This window comes from Lipotes vexillifer, unplaced genomic scaffold (genome assembly GCF_000442215.2).
Source record: "Lipotes vexillifer unplaced genomic scaffold, Lipotes_vexillifer_v1.1 scaffold83, whole genome shotgun sequence".
Classification (NCBI taxonomy): domain Eukaryota; kingdom Metazoa; phylum Chordata; class Mammalia; order Artiodactyla; family Lipotidae; genus Lipotes; species Lipotes vexillifer.
Window position 1 is genome coordinate 2,713,756 of NW_006799780.1, and position 21,704 is coordinate 2,735,459.

At 42.3% G+C, this 21,704-nt stretch overlaps 1 protein-coding gene across 1 annotated transcript in view; it reads left to right on the forward strand.

Annotated features, from left to right (window-relative positions):
• Positions 1 to 21,405, forward strand: part of CMYA5 (cardiomyopathy associated 5) — a 113,904-nt gene extending 92,499 nt beyond the window's left edge. Inside the window, 4 exon segments of the mRNA XM_007471973.1 lie at positions 11,590 to 11,723; positions 12,990 to 13,089; positions 15,209 to 15,382; positions 20,552 to 21,405. Coding sequence (XP_007472035.1) covers positions 11,590 to 11,723; positions 12,990 to 13,089; positions 15,209 to 15,382; positions 20,552 to 20,798 — 655 coding nt within the window. The 3' untranslated portion in view covers positions 20,799 to 21,405.
• Positions 21,406 to 21,704: the final 299 nt, after the last annotated feature.

Sequence of the window (21,704 nt, forward strand, 5' to 3'; positions counted from 1 at the left end):
TCCAAGATCAAAGTGTCTGCAGAGTTGATTTCTTCTGAGGCCTCTCTCTTTGGTTTGTAGGTGACTCTTTTTTCTCTGTGTCTTCGTATGGTACCTCTGTGTCTGTCTGTGTCCTAATCTCTTCTTCTTTTTTTTTATACATCTTTATTAGAGTATAACTGCTTTAAAATGTTGTGTTAGTTTCTGTTGTACAAGAAAGTAAATCAGCTATACCTATACATATATCCCCCATCTCCTCCCTCTTGAGCCTCCCTCCCACCCCTCTAGGTCATCAAAAAACACCAAACTTATCTCCCTGTGCTGTGCAGCAGCTTCCCACTAGCTATCTATTTTACATTTGGTAGTGTCTATATGTCCATGCCACTCTCTCACTTTGTCCCAGCTTACCCTTCCCCCTCCCCATATCCTCAACTCCATTCTCTAGTAGGTCTGTGTCTTTATTCCTGTCTTGCCCCTAGGTTCTTCATGACCTTTTTTTTAGATTCCATATATATGTGTTAGCATATGGTATTTGTTTTTCTGACTTTCTCCACTTTGTATGACAGACTCTAGGTCCATCCACATCACTACAAATAATTCAATTTCATTTCTTTTTATGGCTGAGTAATATTCCATTGTATATATGTGTCACACCTTCTTTATCCATTCATCTGTTGGTGGACACTTAGGTTGCTTCCATGTCCTGGCTATTGTAAATAGAGCTGCAATGAACATTTTGGTACGTGACTCTTTTTGAATTATGGTTTTCTCAGGGTATATGCCCAGTAGTGGGATTGCTGAGTCGTATGGTAGTTCTATTTTTAGTTTTTTAAGGAACCTTCATACTGTTCTCCATAGTGGCTGTATCAATTTACATTCCCACCAACAGTGCAAGAGGGTTCCCTTTCTCCACACCCTCTCCAGCATTTATTGTTTGTAGATTTTTTGATGATGGCCATTCTGACTGGTGTGAGATGATATCTCATTGTAGTTTTGATTTGCATTTCTCTAATGATCAGTGATGTTGAACATTCTTTCATGTGTTTGTTGGCAATCTGTATATCACCTTTGGAGAAATGTCTATTTAGGTCTCCTGCCCATTTTTGGATTGGGTTGTTTGTTCTTTTTGATATTGAGCTGCATGAGCTGCTTGTATATTTTGGAGATTAATCCTTTGTCAGTTGCTTCATTTGCAAATATTTTCTCCCATTCTGAGGGTTGCCTTTTTGTCTTGTTTATGGTTTCCTTTGCTGTGCAAAGCATTTAAGTTTCATTAGGTCCCATTTGTTTATTCTTGTTTTTACTTCCATTTGTCTAGGAGGTGGGTCAAAAAGGATCTTGCTGTGATTGATGTCATAGAGTATTCTGCCTATGTTGTCCTCTAGTTTTATCCTGTCTGATCTTACATTTAGGTCTTTAATCCATTTTTAGTTTATTTTTGTGTATGGTGTTAGGGAGTGTTCTAATTTCATTCTTTTACATGTAGCTTTCCAGTTTTCCCAGCACCACTTATTGAAGAGGCTGTCTTTTCTCCACTGTATATTCTTGCCTCCTTTATCAAAGATAAGGTGACCACATGTGCATGGGTTTATTTCAGGGCTTTCTGTCCTGTTCCATTGATCTATATTTCTGTGTTTGTGCCAGTACCATACTGTCTTGATTTCTGTAGCTTTGGAGTATAGTCTGAAGTCAGGGAGCCTGATTCCTGCAGCTCCTTTTTTCTTTCTCAAGATTGCTTTGGCTATTCAGGGTCTTTTGTGTTTCCATACAAATTGTGACATTTTTTTGTTCTAGTTTGCAAAAAATGCCATTGGTAGTTTGGTAGGGATTGCATTGAAACTGTAGATTGCTTTGGGTAGTATAGTCATGTTCACAATGTTGATTCTTCCAGTTGAAGAACATGATATATCTCTCCATCTGTTTTTTTCATCTTTAATATCTTTCATCAGTGTCTTATAGTTTTCTGCATACAGGTCTTTTTTCTCCTTAAGTTTTCTTTTTTTTTGTTTCAATGGTAAATGGGAGTGTTTTCTTAATTTCACTTTCAGATTTTTCATCATTAGTATATAGGAATGCCAGAGATTTCTGTGCATTAATTTTGTATCCTGCTACTTTACCAAATTCATTGATTAGCTCTAGTAGTTTTCTGGTAGCATCTTTAGGGTTCTCTGTGTATAGCATCATGTCATCTGCAAACAGTGACAGCTTTACTTCTTGTTTTCCAATTTGGATTCCTTTTATTTCTTTTTCTTCTCTGATTGCTGTGGCTAAAACTTCCAAAACTATGTTGAATAACAGTGGTGAGAGTGGACAACATTGTCTTGTTCCTGATCTTAGTGGAAATGGTTTCAGTTTTTCACCATTGAGGATGATGTTTGTCATATATGGCCTTTATTATGTTGAGGAAAGTTCCCTCTATGCCTACTTTCTGGAGGATTTTTATCATAAATGTGTGTTGAATTTTGTCGAAAGCTTTCTCTGCATCTATTGAGATGATCATATGTTTTTTCTCCTTCAGTTTTTTAATATGCTGTATCACATTGATTGATTTGTGTATATTGAAGAATCCTTGCACTCCTGGGATAAACCCCACTTGATCATGGTGTATGATCCTTTTAATGTGTTGTTGGATTCTGTTTGCTAGTATTTTGTTGAGGATTTTTGCATCTATGTTCATCAGTGATATTGGCCTGTAGTTTTCTTTCTTTGTGACATCCTTGTCTGGTTTTGGTATCAAGGTGATGGTGGCCTCGTAGAATGAGTTTGGGAGTGTTCCTCCCTCTGCTATATTTTGGAAGAGTTTGAGAAGGATAGGTGTTAGCTCTTCTCTAAATGTTTGATAGAATTCGCCTGTGAAGCCATCTGGTCCTGGGCTTTTGTTTGTTGGAAGATTTTTAATCACAGTTTCCATTTCAGTGCTTGTGATTGGTCTGTTCATATTTTCTATTTTTTCCTGGTTCAGTCTTAGAAGGTAGTGCATTTCTAAGAATTTGTCCATTTCTTCCAGGTTGTCCATTTTATTGGCATAGAGTTACTTGTATTAATCTCTCATGATCCTTTGTATTTCTGCAGTGTCAGTTGTTACTTCTCCTCTTTCATTTCTGATTCTATTGATTTGAGTCTTCTCCCTTTTTTTCTTCATGAGTCTGCCTAATGGTTTATCAATTTTGTTTATCTTCTCAAAGAACCAGCTTTTAGTTTTATTGATCTTTGCTGTCGTTTCCTTCGTTTCTTTTTCATTTATTTCTGATCTGATCTTTATGATTTCTTTCCTTCTGCTAACTTTGAGGTATTTTTGTTCTTCTTTCTCTAATTGCTTTAGGTGTAAGGTTAGGTTGTTTATTCGAGATGTTTCCTGCTTCTTAAGGTGGGCTTGTATTGCTATAAACTTCCCTCTTAGAACTGCTTTTGCTGCATCCCATAGGTTTTGGGTCGTTGTATCTCCATTGTCATTTGTTTCTAGGTATTTTTTAATTTCCTCTTTGATTTCTTCAGTGATCACTTCGTTATTAAGTAGTGTATTGTTTAGCCTCCATGTGTTTGTATTTTTTACTGCTCTTTTCCTATAATTGATATCTAATCTCATGGCATTGTGGTCCGAAAAGATACTTGATACGATTTCAGTTTTCTTAAATTTATCAAGGCTTGACTTGTGACCCAAGATATGATCTATCCTGGAGCATGTTCCATGAGCACTTGAGAAGAAAGTGTATTCTGTTGTTTTAGGATGGCATGTCCTATGAATATCAATTAAGTCCATCTTGTTTAATGTATCATTTAAGGCTTGTGTTTCCTTATTTATTTTCATTTGTGATGTTCTGTCCATTGCTGAAAGTGGGATGTTAAAGTCCCCTCCTATGATTGTGTTACTGTCAGTTTCCCCTTTTCTGACTGTTAATATTTGCCTTATGTATTGAGGTGCTCCTGTGTTGGGTGCATAAATATTTATAACTGTTATATCTTCTTCTTGGATCGATCCCTTGATCATTATGTAGTGTCTTTCTTTGTCTCTTATAATAATAGTCTTTGTTTTAAAGTCTATTTTGTCTGATATGAGAATTGCTACTCCAGTTTTCTTTTGGTTTCCATTTGCATGGAATACCTTTTTCCATCCCCTCACTTTCAGTCTGTATGTGTCCCTAGGTCTGAAGTGGGTCTCTTGTAGACAGCATATATATGGGTCTCGTTTTTGTATCCATTCAGCCAGTCTGTGTCTTTTGGTTGGAGCATTTAACCCATTTACATTTAAGGTAATTATCAATATGTATGTTCCTAGTACCATTTTCTTAATTGTTTTGGGTTTGTTATTGTAGATGTTTTCCTTCTCTTGTGTTTTCTGCCTAGAGAAGTTCCTTTAGCATTTGTTGTAAAGCTGGTTTGGTGGTGCTGAATTCTCTTAGCTTTTGCTTGTCTGTAAAGGTTTTAATTTCTCCATCAAATCTGAATGGGATCCTTGCTGGGTAGAGTAATCTTGGTTGTCGGTTTTTCTCCTTCATCACTTTAAGTATTTCCTGCCACTCCCTTCTGGCTTGCAGAGTTTCTGCTGAAAAATCAGCTGTTAACCTTATGGGGATTCCCTTGTGTGTTATTTGTTGTTTTTCCCTTGCTGCTTTTAATATTTTTTCATTGTATTTAATTTTTGATAGTTTGATTAATATGTGTCTTGGCCTGTTTCTCCTTGGATTTTTCCTTTATGGGACTCTCTGTGCTTCCTGGAGTTGATTAACTATTTCCTTTCCCATATTAGGGAAGTTTTCAACTATAATCTCTTCAAATATTTTCTTAGTCCCTTTCTTTTTCTCTTCTTCTTCTGGGACCCCTATAATTCAAATGTTGGTGCATTTAATGTTGTCCCAGAGGTCTCTGAGACTGTCCTCAATTCTTTTCATTCTTTTTTCTTTATTCTGCTTTGCAGTAGTTATTTCCACTATTTTATCTTCCAGGTCACTTATCCGTTCTGCCTCAGTTATTCTGCTATTGATCCCTTCTAGAGAATTTTTAATTTCATTTATTGTGTTGTTCATCACTGTTTGTTTCCTCTTTAGTTCTTCTAGGTCCTTGTTAAACGTTTCTTGTATTTTCTCCATTCTATTTCCAAGATCTTGGATCATCTTTACTATCATTATTCTGAATTCTTTTTCAGGTAGACTGCCTATTTCCTCTTTATTTGTTAGGTCTGCTGGGTTTTTGCCTTGCTCCTTCATCTGCTGTGAGTTTCTCTGTCTTCTCATTTTGCTTAACTTACTGTTTGGGGTCTCCTTTTTGCAGGCTGCAGGTTCTTAGTTCCAGTTGTTTTTGTTGTGTGTTCCCAGTGGCTAAGGTTGGTTCAGTGGGTTGTGTAGGCTTCCTGGTGGAGGGGACTAGTGCCGGTGTTCTGGTGGATGAGGCTGCATCTTGTCTTTCTGCTGGGCAGGTCCACGTCTGGTGGTGTGTTTTGGGGTGTCTGTGGCCTTATTATGATTTTAGGCAGCCTCTCTGCTAATGGATGCGGTTGTGTTACTGTCTTGCTAGTTATTTGGCTTAGTGTGTCCAGCACTGTAGCTTGCTGGTCGTTGAGGGGAGCTGGGTCTTGGCATTGAGATGGAGATCTCTGGGAGATTTTCGCCCTTTGATATTACGTGGAGCTGGGAGGTCTCTTGTGGACCAGTGTCCTGAACTTGGTTCTCCCACCTCAGGGGCACAGCCCTGACACCTGTCTGGAGCACCAAGAGCCTGTCATGCACACAGCTCAGAATAAAGGGGAGAAAAGAAAGAAAGAAAGAAGAAGATAAAATAAAATACAGTTATTAAAGTAAAAAATAGTTATTTTTAAGTAATAAAAAAAGACAAAAGAAAGAGAGAAAGAAGAGAGCAACCAAACCAAAACACAAATCCACCAATGATAAGAAGTGCTAAAAACTGTACTAAAATAAAAAAAAAAAGCAAAAAAGGGACAGACAGAACCCTAGGACAAATGGTAAAAGCAAAGCTATACAGACAAAATCACACACAGAAGCATACACATACACACTCACAAAAAGAGAAAAAGGGGGCTTCCCTGGTGGCACAGTGGTTGGGGGTCCACCTGCCGATGCAGGGGACGCGGGTTCGTGCCCATGTCTGGGAGGATCCCGCGTGCCGCGGGGCGGCTGGGCCCGTGAGCCATGGCTGCTGAGCCTGCGCGTCTGGAGCCTGTGCTCCACAACGGGAGGGGCCACAGCGGTGAGAGGCCCACGTACCGGAAAAAAAAGAAAAAGAGAGAAAGGGAAAAAATATATATATATCGTTGCTCCCAAAGTCCACCTCCTCCATTTGGGATGATTCGTTGTCTATTCAGGTATTCCGCAGGAGCAGGGTACATCAAGTTGATTGTGGAGATATAATCCGCAGCTCCTAAGGCTGCTAGGAGAGATTTCCCTTTCTCTTCTTTATTTGCATAGCTCCCAGGGTTCAGCTTTGGATTTGGATCCGCCTCTGTGTGTAGGTCGCTTGAGGGAGTCTGTTCTTCGCTCAGACAAGGCAGGGTTAAAGTAACAGCTGATTAGGGGGCTTTGGCTCACTCAGGCCGGGGCAGGGAGGGGTACTGAGTGCGGGGCGAGCCTGCGGCGGCCGAGGCTGGAGGGATGTTGCACCAGCCTGAGGCGCGCCGTGCGTTCTCCCGGGGAAGTTGTCCCTGGATCATGGGATCCTGGCAGTGGCGGGCTGCACAGGCTCCCAGGAGGTGAGGTGTGGATAGTGACCTGTGCTCGCACACAGGCTTCTTGGTGGCTGCAGCAGCAGCCTTAGCGTCTCATGCCCGTCTCTGGGGTCCACGCTGCTAGCCACGGCTCGCGCCCGTCTCTGGAGCTCCTTTAAGCGGCGCTCTTAATCCCCTCTCCTCATGCACCAGGAAACACAGAGGGAAGAAAAACTCTCTTGCCTCTTCGGCAGGTCCAGACTTTTCCCCGGACTCCCTACCGGCTAGCTGTGGTGAACTAACCCCCTGCAGGCTGTGTTCACGCCGCCAACCCCAGTCCTCTCCCTGCGATCCGACCTCCGAAGCCCGAGCCTCAGCTCCTAGCCCCCGCCGAGCAGACAAGCCTCTCGGGCTGGTTGGCACCGATCCTCTGTGCGGGAATCTCTCCACTTTGCTCTCCGCACCCCTGTGGCTGTGCTCTCTTCCTTGGCTCCAAAGCTTACCCCCTCCGCCACCCGCAGTCCCCGCCCGCAAAGGGGCTTCCTGGTGTGTGGAAACCTTTCCTCCTTCACAGCTCCCTCCCACTGGTGCAGGTCCCGTCCCTATTCTTTTGTCTGTTTTTTCTTTTTTCTTTTGCCCTACCCAGGTACGTGGGGGGTTTCTTGCCTTTTGGGAGGTCTGAGGTCTTCTGCCAGTGTTCAGTAGGTGTTCTGTAGGAGTTGCTCCACGTGTACATGTATTTCTGATGTATGTGTGGGAAGGAAGGTGATCTCCACGTCTTACTCTTCTGCCATCTTAAAGCTCCTCTCCATACGTATTTGTTAATGTTAATGTTAGTTTAGATCTACTTTCAGGAGGAAGTACGCACTAGGGAATCCAACTTTATTTTTTCTACTATGACTATCCCGCTGTGCCAGCAAGAAAACACCCCTTCTGATTTGAAATACCTCCACTATTATATACTAAAGAACCTATGTATTTGGGTCTATTCCTCACCTTTATAATCTATTCCATTGACCCATCTATTTATGCCCTAGTACCATGCTGTTTTTATTATTATAGCTTTATAATTTTAGAATTCATGTAGGTTAGGTTGCCCCTTCATCACTTTTTTTTTTTTTTTTGCTATTTGCTAGTTTCTTTTTCATATGATCTTTAGAATCAGATTGTGTAGTCACCTCTACTCCCCTGCCCCTGACAATTTGGTATTTTTAGAGATCATGTTAAATTGATAGATTAATTTAAGGAGTATTGAAATTTTTGTGATGTTGCATTTTTGTACCCAAGAACTGATATGCCTTTTCTTTTAGTCAAGTCTTTTGTGTGCTTTCCTTCAGTACCATTTTCAAAAATATTTTTCATATAAATCTTATATACTTTTGTTATGTTTGCCACTATTCTAAATAAGATCTTTCTTTTGCTTTATCTGCTATCTAGTTGTTATTTTTATATGAACGATTTTGTTTTCTTATATTAGTTTCACATCTAGCTCTTCCACTAAATTCTGAGTTTTTTTGTCTGATTTTCTTAGGTTTTCTAGATAGCAGTCGTATCATCTGCAAATGGTAATAATTTTACCTCCTACCTCCCAATTTTTTTAACCTCATGTCTGTCTCTCTGACTTAATGGGAATGCTTTTAGTATTTTCCCGTTAAGCATTAAGTCCCTAATGATTTTTTCTTCATAAAGATCCTTTTCAATTCCCATGTGAAATATCAATAATTCTTGCCCCATTGTCTGTGGTTAGTTGTGGCAAACTTTTCCGTCATTTCTTGCAAAAATTAAAGAAGGAAAAGGCTCAGGCTAGAGAGGTCTTTGTTATATTGGACAAACATCAGCCTCCTGGGGGCTTCCACTCGTTTCCTTCTGAAACAGCAGAAGAGGAGACCACTCTCATTTACATGGCAGCCCTTCAGACTTCTGAGGAGACAATGGGTCTCCTTTGAATCATTTCTCTCTGCCTTTCAGCATTGGAGTTTAACAAATGTGCTTTGTCCTACCAATGAGCAAGCCGGAAGTCCTTTGAAGACCTGCTGGGTGCAGAGCTCTGTGATCAAACCCCACAGCATGCTTATGCCCTACCAGCAATCAGCTAATTTTCTGTGTCAGCGTTCCTAGATGCTTTCTTGTCCTCACATTCCCGGAACCTCCACATATAAAGCCTTCCCTTTCCATTGTACTATGATACTTGTAGGGAGGATCCCACACTTATGACCCAAAGTGAGACCCTTTGAGTCAAATTTCTTATTGCCTTTTGAATTTTATTACTGGCTCTAGACTTCTAACATTGTCAGGTTAGTCACATTATTGATAAGGCTGAAATCTCTTCTTACCTAAGCATCAACAACTTGCTGTGATTCCATTTGCTGTCTAATCACTTACTTCAGTTTGGATATTCTGTGAATTTGAATTCTACTCCAAGCTATGCAAAACTTATTATAACTCATGTGGTTTCAGTTGCAATTATGACAAGTTTTGGGTTTTGAAATAAAAAATATCATAATCTATGGAAGAGTGCCACTCTTCCCATTTCAAATTCCAAAATCTTTGAAGTTTTCATTTGGCTAAACAGCAGGGACAGCTGACATGAGGCTTTTATGACATTCAAGTGAGGTCAGACAGTAAGTAGATGTGGAAATGAACCATTCGTAGCTGAGCTTTTTTGCTTTGTTCTTGGTGCCTGAGCATAAGACAGCAACTTATAAACAATAAAACCCTACCATATTTCATATTACTTTCATTTTCATGCCTGGTGCTTTTATAGAGTCAGCGAGGGCATTAGGCATATTTGTCATGTCTGCGTGACACGTTCGCGCACTGAAAGCAGATCTTATCCCATATATTGGCTTCTGTACCATGTAAACTTTTATTCTTTAAATGACTAATAAGACATAGCATACAATTGACTATATACATGGAATTTCCTCCTTGACAGACTGCATAAAATTTAAGAGCAAAACTTACCCCAAAAAACAGCATCCTTGGCATTTAACAACTGCATTATCACAAAATGAAACGCATATGTTCTGTCCAGTTTCTAGAGATGCAATTTCCTCACCTCTTCTTGTCACTTACCCCTCAAGCAGGGACAGGGCCTGGGCACATGATACGTGATCAATAAATATTTATTTGATAAGTGGATGAAGTCTGAAATTCAGTTCAGATCTGAGTGTGCTTATTGAGACAATAAGCTTGTTATAATTAATGTACATTGAAAACATCTCTTCAGTCATCAATGCAAATAAGATCAGCAATAATAATCTAGGTATTAGTTGGGAATTGCATTCTCAGTCATATTATTCTAGTTACCAGAATAATAATCTAGGTATTAGTTGGGAATTGCATTCTCAGTCATAGGACCTGGTTTTTTTGTTAATAAATTGAAGCATTATTAGTTGTCAGTGGACATGTGGCTCAATCCATGCATTCTCCATGCATCTAAAGATAGTACTCTCTGAGGACCTGCTCAGGTGGTAGGTTCTGAAATAACAACCAATAAGGTCTGGGGAGTTTGTGCTGACTTTTCCAGATGCAGGCACTAAATAGCAAATATACAAATAGACCCAGGCTTCTCCCCTCCCTGGCCTCTCCTGCTGAGGAACACACTGTGAGTTTTCTGTGCTTTTAGACATGGGGCTTTGATGGGGGAGGGATTGTTGCTCTGTACAGATTTTCTGCTTCTAAAAAGTCTAAGTTCATCTGTTTTCTGGGTCAGTGATACTTTTTCCTTCTCCTGGTTCTGCATGGTATTCTCTAAGGTAGGTACTGAGAATGAAAGTAAGTCAACAGAAGTAGAAATAACCTGAAAACAAAAATCAGTCTGAGAATGAACAGTGGCCACTCTTTGATTCTAATGATTTCGTGGTAACTTCATTAATAATAAAACAAACACAAAGAAAGTAAAAAACAAACAAAGCAAACAAACAGATGAAAAAAACCCGCATCTCCCTCTGAGAATGAACTTGAAGGCTATTGTACTATTGTTTTCAATGACTAGTATCCAATGCACATCAGACAGGAACAGCATTCTGATTCTTTAGTACTCAGATTAGGACTTCTTTTATTAGCAAGGAGCCTAACTTGTAACTCTATCCAAAGCCTCTCCAAATGGAGGCTAAAAGAAAGAGCACTTGTATACTTTATTTGTATAAATGCTCTAGGACGTGATATCAAGCAGATAAAAGAGAATGGAAAAGAGGCACAAAAATTATTCCAGCTCATTGGCAAGTTCAGAGCTCCATCTTCAAATCCAACAAGTCCATTTGTGCTTAAATGGTTGGGCTGTTACAGTGTTCTTGCGAAGCCTGCTGCCATTTAGATACCACGACCAGCACTTTTCTTTTAATGTAAATGGGAGGTTTAGGAACAGCAGCTTTGGGGATTTTATTTGGCAGTTAGAATTCTCTTTTCTCTCCAGGATTAAGTTTGCTCTAAAGGATATTGTCTTCTTTAAAGATCTTCAGTTCCTATAAGTTGGCTGGCTTTGGCATGATGACCATGTACAAAATCAACACTCACCTTAAGTTTTCCACTATTCAGGATCTGTTAATGAGATGGTGTCTTTTGCATTACAGATTGGTTTAATATCATCTTAATCCACAAGTGCCCTCTCAGCCAAAATTTGATAAAGAAAATATATCCTTGGGGACTCATTAGCCACAAAATTAGTCTATTTTCTGAATTAAAAAAAAAAAGTTGGTTGGCTCTATTCCAAAGAGCATTCTGGAAAGCACAATATTGGACAAAAGTTGACCAAGGTAGAAATGATTTGATAAAGTAAATTTAGTGGACAATGGCCGTTTTATAAAATCTGGCTTGCTAACTCGGTGGTCATAAAAAGAGAAGAATAAGTGATTTGTTGTTAATAAAAGATGTTCATTCACTACAGGATTGAAATATGAGTTGTTTAGCATATAGGGTTATATTTAAAATTATTATTTTCCCTTCATATTTAGATCTTTCTCTGGAATTAAAGGACTCCAACTGAAAGTTAACCTCCAACCCAATGACAATTACTTTTTCTACGTGAAAGCCATCAGTGCATTTGGGACAAGTGAACAGAGTGAAGCTGCCCTCATTTCCACCAGAGGTACCTTCTCCTTTGCACACAGAGAACTATTTCCAAGCATTCCCATTCCTTCCCTTCCACCACCCAGAGAAGACATCCTTGAGGGCCACTTCTTCACGCCCCCAACCTGCTTGCAGGGCTAGGTTTTTGGCATGAGGACCCAAGATTGGCCAAAGGTCAAGGTGTTTCTTTTGTTTTTCTGGTTTAAGACATTCTCAATCGTGGCCATCCATTAGCAATCAGTCCAGGTGCTTATGAAAATACTGATGTGGGGAGCCCCCTCCTGGAGATCCTGGTCTAATTTACCTGGATATGGGCTCTGACAAGTGTTTTAACTCTCCTCAGATGATTCTTGTTTGGTTCACAATGTGCTATAGTTTGTGGGTATGTTTTGAGTGTGTGTGTGTTGGGGGAAGAGTGGGATGAGGATATTCTTATTACACTGTGAACTCTATGAACAAGCTTCTAGTCTTATTCTTCTGTTTATTTTCCATGCCTAGCACATGGTTTGTGCCCATTAATGTTTGTTGAATGAATGAATGAGTGAGCAACTCAAAAAAGTGATGAAACTGTTCAAGGGCATTTTGGGGAAAATACCCTTGATGGTGCCAACAAAAAATGCTTGGCTGTTCTCAATTACTGTGAAAAGAAAGGAGGAGTGGAAGAGTGATCATTTTATTATCTTATGCTAGACCCAAAGATGGCAAGATTGAGGGTGGCACATTACGTGATTTGCTTAACCAGCAAAAACTTGTGCACGATGTGGTGCGATGTGGTTAGGGCCAGCCTGATATTTATAAAGAGAGGGCATGAGGGCTGTCTGTCCAGAAGTGTGTTCCCTGCAGTCCCAAATGGTGCCTGTACTGTCCACTGTTAGAACCACTCCTGGAGGTTAGACCATTGCATCTTCAAACTTTAATGTGCACGTGAATCTCCCAAGGAGCTTGTTAAAATACCGATTATGGTTCAGGAGGTCTGGGGCAGGCCCGAGATTCTGCATTTCTAGCTAGTTTCCAGGTGAGGTAGGTGGGTGCTGCTGGTGCAGGGAGCATACTTTGCATAATAGAGTGAGTGCTAGTACGGGAGAAGCACACTGGGTGAGGTGACCAGCCACTGGCGTTCACTAGTCCTTATCACGGATGAAATTTTGCTGTGGATCTGAAAACACTGAGCAGAGGATTTTGATGTTAGAAGAAAGGGAGACTACGATCTGAAATGCGGGGCTTGGCCCAGGGATAGCGCTCGACATTGCAGTAATGTTATAATCCTATTTTCTAACTACAATAGGAACGAGATTTCTCCTGCTGAGGGAAACGGCTCATCCCGCTCTGCAGATTTCCTCAGATGGAACAGTGATCAGCTTCGCTGAGAGGAGACGGCTGACAGAGTAAGTAGAAGAAAGCACGAGATGCCTCCACAGGAGAGTCTTCTGAGGGTGTCACCTCAGTGTGGCCTCACCTGAGCACATTCTTGGTTTAGTGCACATGCCTGGTATGTGTGATATTGAGCATAAATTGGTACACACACATACAGTTCAGTTATGGCTCGTTACTAGGGGGAAAGTGACAGAGATCATTCAAACTTGGAGCAAGTGTCAATATTTTTATTGGAAATATAAGCACAGATGGTTTTGTTTAACACATAGGCTGTTCTAAGGCATTATCTCTGGTTCAATGAAAAAGGAGCCTGGGTTAATTCTTCTATCATTTCAACAGCAAACCAGATTTTGAATCTATCCACTTGAAAAGGAATAGAGGAGAATGACATTTTGTTGAGTTTCTGGTTCTGGCCACATGCAGGACTTTCAGGATCTTGCCCTCACTGCCCCCACCCCCCGCACATCCCCCAGAAGCTCCCACAAAAGGAAGCAGCAAAGTAAAGAAATCCGAAAGCTGAGGGCACGGTAGGGAGATTGCTCTGCAATTTGCCTGCACTCTCTCGTGGTTATTTTGAGGGTCAAAATGGTCAAATGGGAGAAAGTACGTGAAAAGCTTTTGAAAACTGTAACCCATGTGAAACACACTGCTGTTGGCACTGATGCGTCCGGGGTGCTCTCACAGTATAGCCCTGAGCCCACCAATGGCGACTTGTGCTGTTTTCCTCTCAGACTGCTATTCATCTGTCTGTGGCTCAGCTCAGGTGTTACCTGCTCCTGGAAATGACCAAGCCTTTTCTGGGCCCTGGCACCCTTGATCTTATCTGCAAAAAGGTCTGAGCACTTGTGGTGCTCAAATGCTCTATTTTGACTAGTCCTCAAGCAACAGCCTCGTCTTTCGCATTTTTAACCTCCAGAATCTAGCCTGGGGCCCAGAACACTGGAGATGCTAAGCATGTACAAATGAGTGAATTCAGGGGAAAAAAAGATTTAAGAAATAGATTGGGCTTTTCTGTCTCTTTTGGATTTCTCAAAAAAATCAAAGAGAAAAGAAATAGATTGGAGGTTGGTAAGAGTTCATAGATAATAACTGATGATAATAACTGCAATGTATTTGATAGAATTTTACTTATTTATTATTAACTTGAAAGTTAACTCATAAATATCAGGCAGCTGGGCTTTGCTCCAGAGAGCAAGGGCCCATCAGTAGCCCCCTCTCTGAAATGAGGTTGTTGGGTAAAGACACAAGAAAAAGAAGTATATTCCTTTGCATTAATCACTTTCTCATCTGTTAAAGGGGAGAGGGAGGGGGTGCTGACTGAATATTAATGCTGCTTAAATTAAAAATGCTTCCTTGCTGTCTCAGCCATTTCAAAGCACAATTGAGCAATTCATGCAAACAAGGTCACCCATCCTCAGTGGAAAGTGCTTTGGTTCACTTCACCGTGTCTGTTACAAAAATAGCTGAGGTGAGACAAAAAGAGACCTTGCGACAACCTCTCAGGTGTACCTGCTACCATCTAAAGAGGCCAGAGTCCCAAAGACTGTTGACCACAAGCCTCTGCGGAGCACAAGCATTACACCTGGTTCATCCAGGTGGAACTTCGCTTTGCTCTGGCCTCCCCAGACAGCTTGCTCTTCAGGAGCAGCACCTTTTTCGATCTCTGTGCCCAGGAAAGTCAGCAGACGCTGGAACTCATTGTGAGAGAAGGTTTTAGAGACTCCTTTTTGTGTATGTGCAAGTTTTGGAAGAAAACTTTGCAAGTCATTATCTCTTGGAATTCTCCACCTGCCTCCCTTATATTTTCTCACTCTCTTTGAAAGCAGAGATTGTGCCATTTGTTTTTATCCTGCCATTATTCTAATTTCCTGGTTCCCAGTCCCTCCAAGAGATGCTATGTGTAATACATGTGTGTTGAGTGTGGCAGCAGAAATGTGTTAAACGCATGTTGAGGGTTTGGGGAATTCTGTGGCCATCAGGTCAAGGTCGGGGGCACAATGAACAATGAATGTCTTTAGTCAAATTCCAGCAGTTTCCGAGGATAGAATCCTGCTTAAACTGTGTACACATTTATGAATGTTGGTGTTTATGAGATAAAGGCTGGCAATTCCTGGTCAACTTTGCCTGCAGAATCCCATCAGTGCTGGGTGAGGAGCTGCCTGCCTGTGGCCAGCACTACTGGGAAACCACTGTCACAGACTGCCCAGCGTATCGACTGGGCATCTGCTCCAGCTCGGCGGTGCAGGCTGGTGCCCTGGGACAAGGAGAGACCACGTGGTACATGCACTGCTCTGAGCCGCAGAGGTAAGCCGGAGCCTGCCCCTCCCCACTTGATCAAAGTGTCATGCGTTGATGTCTAGGCAGAGGGCTCTGAGGGACCTAATAAATAACCTCTAACTTCCCTTCCCAAGTTCTGAGTCAGCTGAGAAAGAAAACAAAAGACTCAAGTATCTGGAGATTCAACTACTACTCTGATTACTGAGGAAGCCAGATTTAGAGAATGTGGTTTATATGTGAAAGCAAGAATGTTTCTTATATCTAACCCTATTAATAGACAGACTCTGTCTATTAACAGAGCCTTGGCCAGGGCAGCTTCCCATCCTGCGGGGCAGAGTAGGTTCCTGGAGAAGCATGTGCATCTCCTCAGGAAACTCATCAGGAAGAGTTAGGGAAACACATGTGTGGCCAGTTTTTCCTTCAAAGCTCACCCCAGGGTGGGGAGAGACCACAAGGGTGAGGCCGGAATGGCTCCCTCCACAGAGGAGTCAACAGGACTGAGGAAGAAGTAGGTCCCCGGTACCACCCCCTACCCCACCGCCGTTGGTCTACATTAAGGGTTGGCAAACTATAGCCCAACAGGCCAAATATGACCTGCTGCCTTTTTTGTAAATGCAGTTTTATTGGAACACAGCCAAGCTCATTTGTTTACGTATTGCCTATGGCTGCCTTTGTGCTATAATGGCAGAGTTGACTAGTTGTAATAGAGACTGAATGGCCCCAAAGCCTAAGATATTTACCATCTGGCCCTTTACAGACAAAGCTGACTAACCTCTGGTCTATATTATTAGTGTTACCGACCTGGGTTCTTGGACTCTTTAATCAATAGAAATTGATAAGAGGCCAGACGAGGAATGCAAGCAAGGCTTTATTGGGACTCATGCTGCAGCAGGAGAGAGCGTGAACAAGTAATAGGTACCCACGCTCGCTCCGTGAGGGGGGAGTGAGCTGGTCCGTTATATGGGCTGAGGGTAGGGGAAGATTGCTGGGTCAGGCGGGAGGCGTGGCTTAGGTGGTCCGCCCACCCCCTTGGCGGTGCTGCGGGCACAGATCATGCGCAGTACCCTGCTTTTGCTCCCAGCACCTCAGAAGTGGCAGTTGGGTTTTGGCCTTTTTGTATCTTGTTGTTCATAATTTGCCCCAACTGGACATGCATGCAGTTATTTTTAGTCCTTTATAGCTTCTTTGTATTTTGTTGCTCAAGAAGACATTTGTCCAGGTACAAGCGCTACAGTAAAGGGTCCCACGTCCCAGCCTGTCTCATTAGTATTGTGTAATCGCTTGATGTGAAAAAGCTGTTAACCTGTGTTAGATAAGAGGAGCATGTCATGAACTGAATATGCGCACAAGATAGTCTAATAAAAGAGCATGAGACTGGAGCCAGGAGCCTGATTTTAGTCCTGGCTCCATTCTCGGCTAGCCTCCTATTGACTACTCACCAGAAGTTGGTTAATCTAATGAGCATATCTGATGTGACTCATCTGTCTTGTCAGGGGACAGTGATGCCTGGTCTGCTACATTTTGGGGTTGTGAGGATCACATGAAGTCAGGTACAAGGAAGAGCTTTGAAATCATAAAGAATCAAATGTGAGGAATTATTCAAATGTAATGCTTAAAAAGGAAGCAGTGCTCGCAAGTTCCCAGAAAAAGGCCCACAGATTGGGATTTTGCATATTTCTGGCTGCACATCTCTCCCTGCATCCTACTTGACAGAGTTTGATTCTCTGACATGGTTCATAAGGACACCATCTCCAAGACCTATTTAAAGTCACATTCCATCAAGGCAGAGCCATGATGATTAATTGATATGCAGCCTCCTCCTAGAGCTGAAAAATCATTCAAACCCAGAGTTTATAATCGGTAGACTTAGAGCTGGAACTAGGTATTGATTTCATGAAAATTTCCTTAGACACTTGAACCCTTAAGAACCCAAACGAAAGACGAGAGTCCAATACAGAGTTCTAGACTCTAGAAAACAGAACTGTTCATTTCATTCAGCAGGTTCAACAACTTTGGTCTTTGGCTCTTGTGGGCCCAGGGTAGGTTCTGTAGATTTGGGGAGGAGGAGTGTGCTGTGTGTGGTCACAGCACAGAGAGGTGAGGTCTTAAATGCCTCATTTCATGTTCCAAATTAGAGCACCTTGGCCTTCAGGTTACTGAGAGTACTGCTATAGCAGACCCTCCTGTGTTTTTCCATTTTTCTCGCTTCATGATTTAAACCAAGCAGTATTACTCTTTTTTTTTTTTTTTTTTTTTTTTTTTTTTTTGCGGTACGCAGGCCTCTCACTGTTGTGGCCTCTCCCGTTGCGGAGCACAGGCTCCGGACGCGCAGGCTCAGTGGCCATGGCTCGCGGGCCCAGCCGCCCCACGGCATGTGGGATCTTCCCGGACCCCGGGGCACGAACCCGTGTCCCCTGCATCAGCAGGCGGACTCCCAACCACTGCACCACCAGGGAAGCCCCAAGCGGTATTACTCTTGATTCTACTTGCATCAGGCTTTAAGATGTCACAACTGGATAGGAGAAATGAAGAGAGTCTAAGGAGAAAGAATCAACGGTATTTCATCCTGTCTGTTCCTAACTTACTTCTCTAGTTCAAGGCTTTGTTTCCTTTACTAGTTTCATCCACAGCCAACATGCCTGTGTTCTTCATCCACAGCCAACATGCCTGTGCTCTTCATCCAGTCTCCACCCACTCCAAGCCACTCTATGTGTCACAGCTGGCAAATATTTCTCAAACATCATTTGCATCACGTCCCTTCCTTTTCTGCTCAAAAATCTAAAAACATCTACAGTGGTGTTGACACTCAGGTGGGACCACAGTGAAGGGGGAAGCCAGGAAGAATGTGACCAGGCTGGAGTATGAGGAGGGCTGAGGGGAGTGGCCACCAAGGTGGAGAGGAGTCTGGGCTCATTCTGGGCCATCAGTGAGATTCACAAGGGTGGTCCACCCAGGTGGGAAACCTCGCCAAGGTAGTTCCAGGGTCATGCAGATGTCAAGAATCAGGCTTCTGGATGACCTTTGTTTGAACAGGGACCAGCCGTCCAAAGGCTAGGGAGGGACTCAGGCCGCGGCAGATAGGCTTGGTTTCAGGCCGGAGTGCAGGTTGGAGAAGGAAGTGATGTGCTCAGTAGGAAATGGAGGCAGAAACAAGACAGGGTGAATTCCAGGCCCTGCAGAACTGGTGGGTCCAAGGCTTCAAGGAATGTCTTTCCCTCCTTGACCTCCATGGCAGCGATTAGCTCAGGGACTGACCGGGGCTGGGCCTGTGGGCACCGGAGACCTTCTAAGCAGGGTAGAGAAATGGCTTATATGGGCATTCAGAACCCTCTAGACCAGTGCTGCGCAATCACACATTCTGCAAAAATAGAAAAATGGTGTCATATGTGGCTCTTGAGCACTTGAAATGTGGTTAATAGGACTGACGAACTGAATTTTGAATTTTACTTAATTTTACTTGATTTTAATTTAAGTGGCCACATGTGCCTGGTGGCCACTATATTGGACAGGGCAGGTCTAGAGCCTGGCCTCTGACTTACCTATCCAGGTAATATCCTTAAAGTCATTCACATGTCCCCTCCTAACCCATCAGTCAGATGGTGATGTTCTCCATGACATACAGGTTTATTCTGCCACCTCATCACTGCTTCTGCTGCTCAGATGGCTTGGATCGCCTTCTCCCTTTTCTCCCCATCCAGTTCTGACCATTCTTCTTTGGCTGAATGTGAGCCCATCTGCTCCCCAAGCCCCTTCTGTAAGAGCCCCAGCCTGTTCTCCATCTGTTCTCCAAGGATGAAGTTGGGCAGCCCAACAACAGCCCACTGCTGTTCTCCATCATTGCCACCTGCAGCCTCTGTGTGCTTTACAGGTTCTAAAACTTCATAATGTTCTGCCATATTTCACATTAGCAAGGCACTGAAGAGGTCCTTTATCATTGGGGAAGTCTCGCTTACCTTCCATCCCCGTGAACCTCTGCCCTTTCACATGAGCTTCATTCAGCGAGGAAATTGCTAACTTGCCGTTTCCTAAATATTCCTGCACTCAAGCTTCTGGGCCTTTAAGATGTCACAGGTCTCCAAGGTCCTTGTCCTTCTCAGCCACACCAGAGTCACCCAGTTTCTCCGGCCCCAGTCTTCCCGGTGTCACTCCCACCCTCAGACCTATCATATCCACAGATCTGTCCCTCATCTCATTTCTTCTCTTCTCCTGTTTTCAGGGCTCCACCCTCTGTTTCTAAGATTGCCAGGAGAAAACTCCCACCTTGTGTTACTTTTTTGCATAGAGCAATTTAACTCCTTCTGTTCAGCAATTTCTCCTTGCCAGCCTGGCCTTGAACCTTTCCTTTCACAGCTAAACCAGGTCCATTAAATGCGTAAGGAAACGCTTTACCAATCTGTGCTCTAAACTGGAGTCTCAGCCCCAGCCCATGTTTAAGTCATCAACAATTTTCGTTCCTGCTCAGTAGAGCATGGGTTCCCTGGGGGCAAGGACAGTATGCTATGGTCTGCATATCCCCCAGAGGTGCAGAGGTCTAGCAAAGTACCAGGACACACAGATATGCCCAATGACTACATGTTGAACTGAATTTGTTTGAATTGAAGAAGGAAATCAAAGGCAGCCCCCTTTGGCTGTAAGGGTACAGAAAACACTGAGAAGATGAAAAGGAAAGTTGATTTGGGGCAGTGGGAGTGTACAAAAGATGAAGTTGGGCAAAAATAATGAAATATTTCTTAAACTTCATAAAGGTCCTTATGTAAGTTACTTGGACAATTTTTAAATGGTAAAATTAATACACTTTATGGAAGGCAAGCCCGCGGTACTTTTTAAAGTACGTGGCAGCCGCAAAAGAGTTTTATTCAAAAGAATGACACCCCATGAATGCAGTAGTTAAAACACGTGGGCAGCTGGGAAAGAATTAAAATGTTGAGAAAAATCACAAGGGAGGCATATGTTGGTTATTCTGGGACTGCCTCCTAATGTAGAAGGAGCAAAATTATTAAAAATACTCGTCTGTTGGGAAGAGCTATGCATTTTAGCATCTAGGAGGGATCTGGTTAAAGTATTTGGGACAATGTTATTGCAACTCATTGTGAATTGAGGTGAACAACTGCAAAATCGGTTATCTCCAAGTGATTTTCTTTATCGTGGGCCTTCAAGATTTCCAAAGTTTTCAATTCCCATTCCATTCCATTTCAGATACACATTTTTCTACAGCGGCATTGTGAGCGATGTCCACGTGACGGAGCGTCCCGCCAGAGTGGGCATCCTACTGGACTACACCACCCAAAGGCTCCTGTTTATAAACTCTGAGACTGGACAGTTGCTCTTCATCATCAGGCACAGGTTTAATGAGGGCGTCCACCCTGCCTTTGCTCTGGAGAAACCCGGAAAATGCACTTTGCACCTGGGAATAGAGCCCCCAGATTCTGCAAGGCACAAGTGATCATTGGCTTTTAGAGTTTGCAAGAACAAAATTCAAATTTGGGGGGTCCGTTGTTCTTTCCTGTGGGTGCTAGACATTATTCAAAACATCTTCTGCACATTAGCACTAGTAATAGCTCCATGAACAGTGATCAGCACGTGAGCAAAACCACCAAGAAAACTGTGACTTTCCAGAGCGTCACGTGAGTAAAGAGGATGGAAAAAGCAATCTCTGCCTTTTGGTTTATATACGTTTGAGTTCTTCCCTAAGTTAAAAGGATTGATATCTGACTTGGGAATCAAAATAGTGAAATGGACTCCCATCTGCTTCACTGGTAAAAGAAATCCTCAGATAGACAGGTCTGAGTAAAGGGAAGGTTGTACTGGTGACACATCTCCTCCAACAAGAAACACTGGCCTTTTCTGCAAGGAAAATGTCACTTCACTTCACTAAAGGATGTGGAGTCCTAATCAGCAGAGAAAGTGTTTTAACCATTCAAAGCTGATAACGAACTCTTTTGTAATCATTACATACTGTAGAACACGAGTCTCTTTTCCCTGTAATTTTAAATGTAGAAAAGTGCTAGATATTAGAAATTTCCATTTTGTTAAATAAATGGTTAGAGTCTGTAAACCAAAACGTGTTATGTGAACTTACTGCATGTGACTTGTGAGTCTGGCATCTCTGGACGGGACAAACTGTGAATAAAGAGCCATCACACTGCAGTGGGTTGTGCTACCGCTCATTTTCATGTGAGAATTTTACACATATATGTTTTAAAATCGAAACATTTTCAGCCTATAGTTACAGACAACTACCAGAAACTGAGAATCTCCTTTTGCTAAAAATAAAATGGTGGGTCATTTTTAGATATTGTATTGAAATCTCTCAAAATCTTCCTAAAATATGTGTGCAGAGTTGATAAAT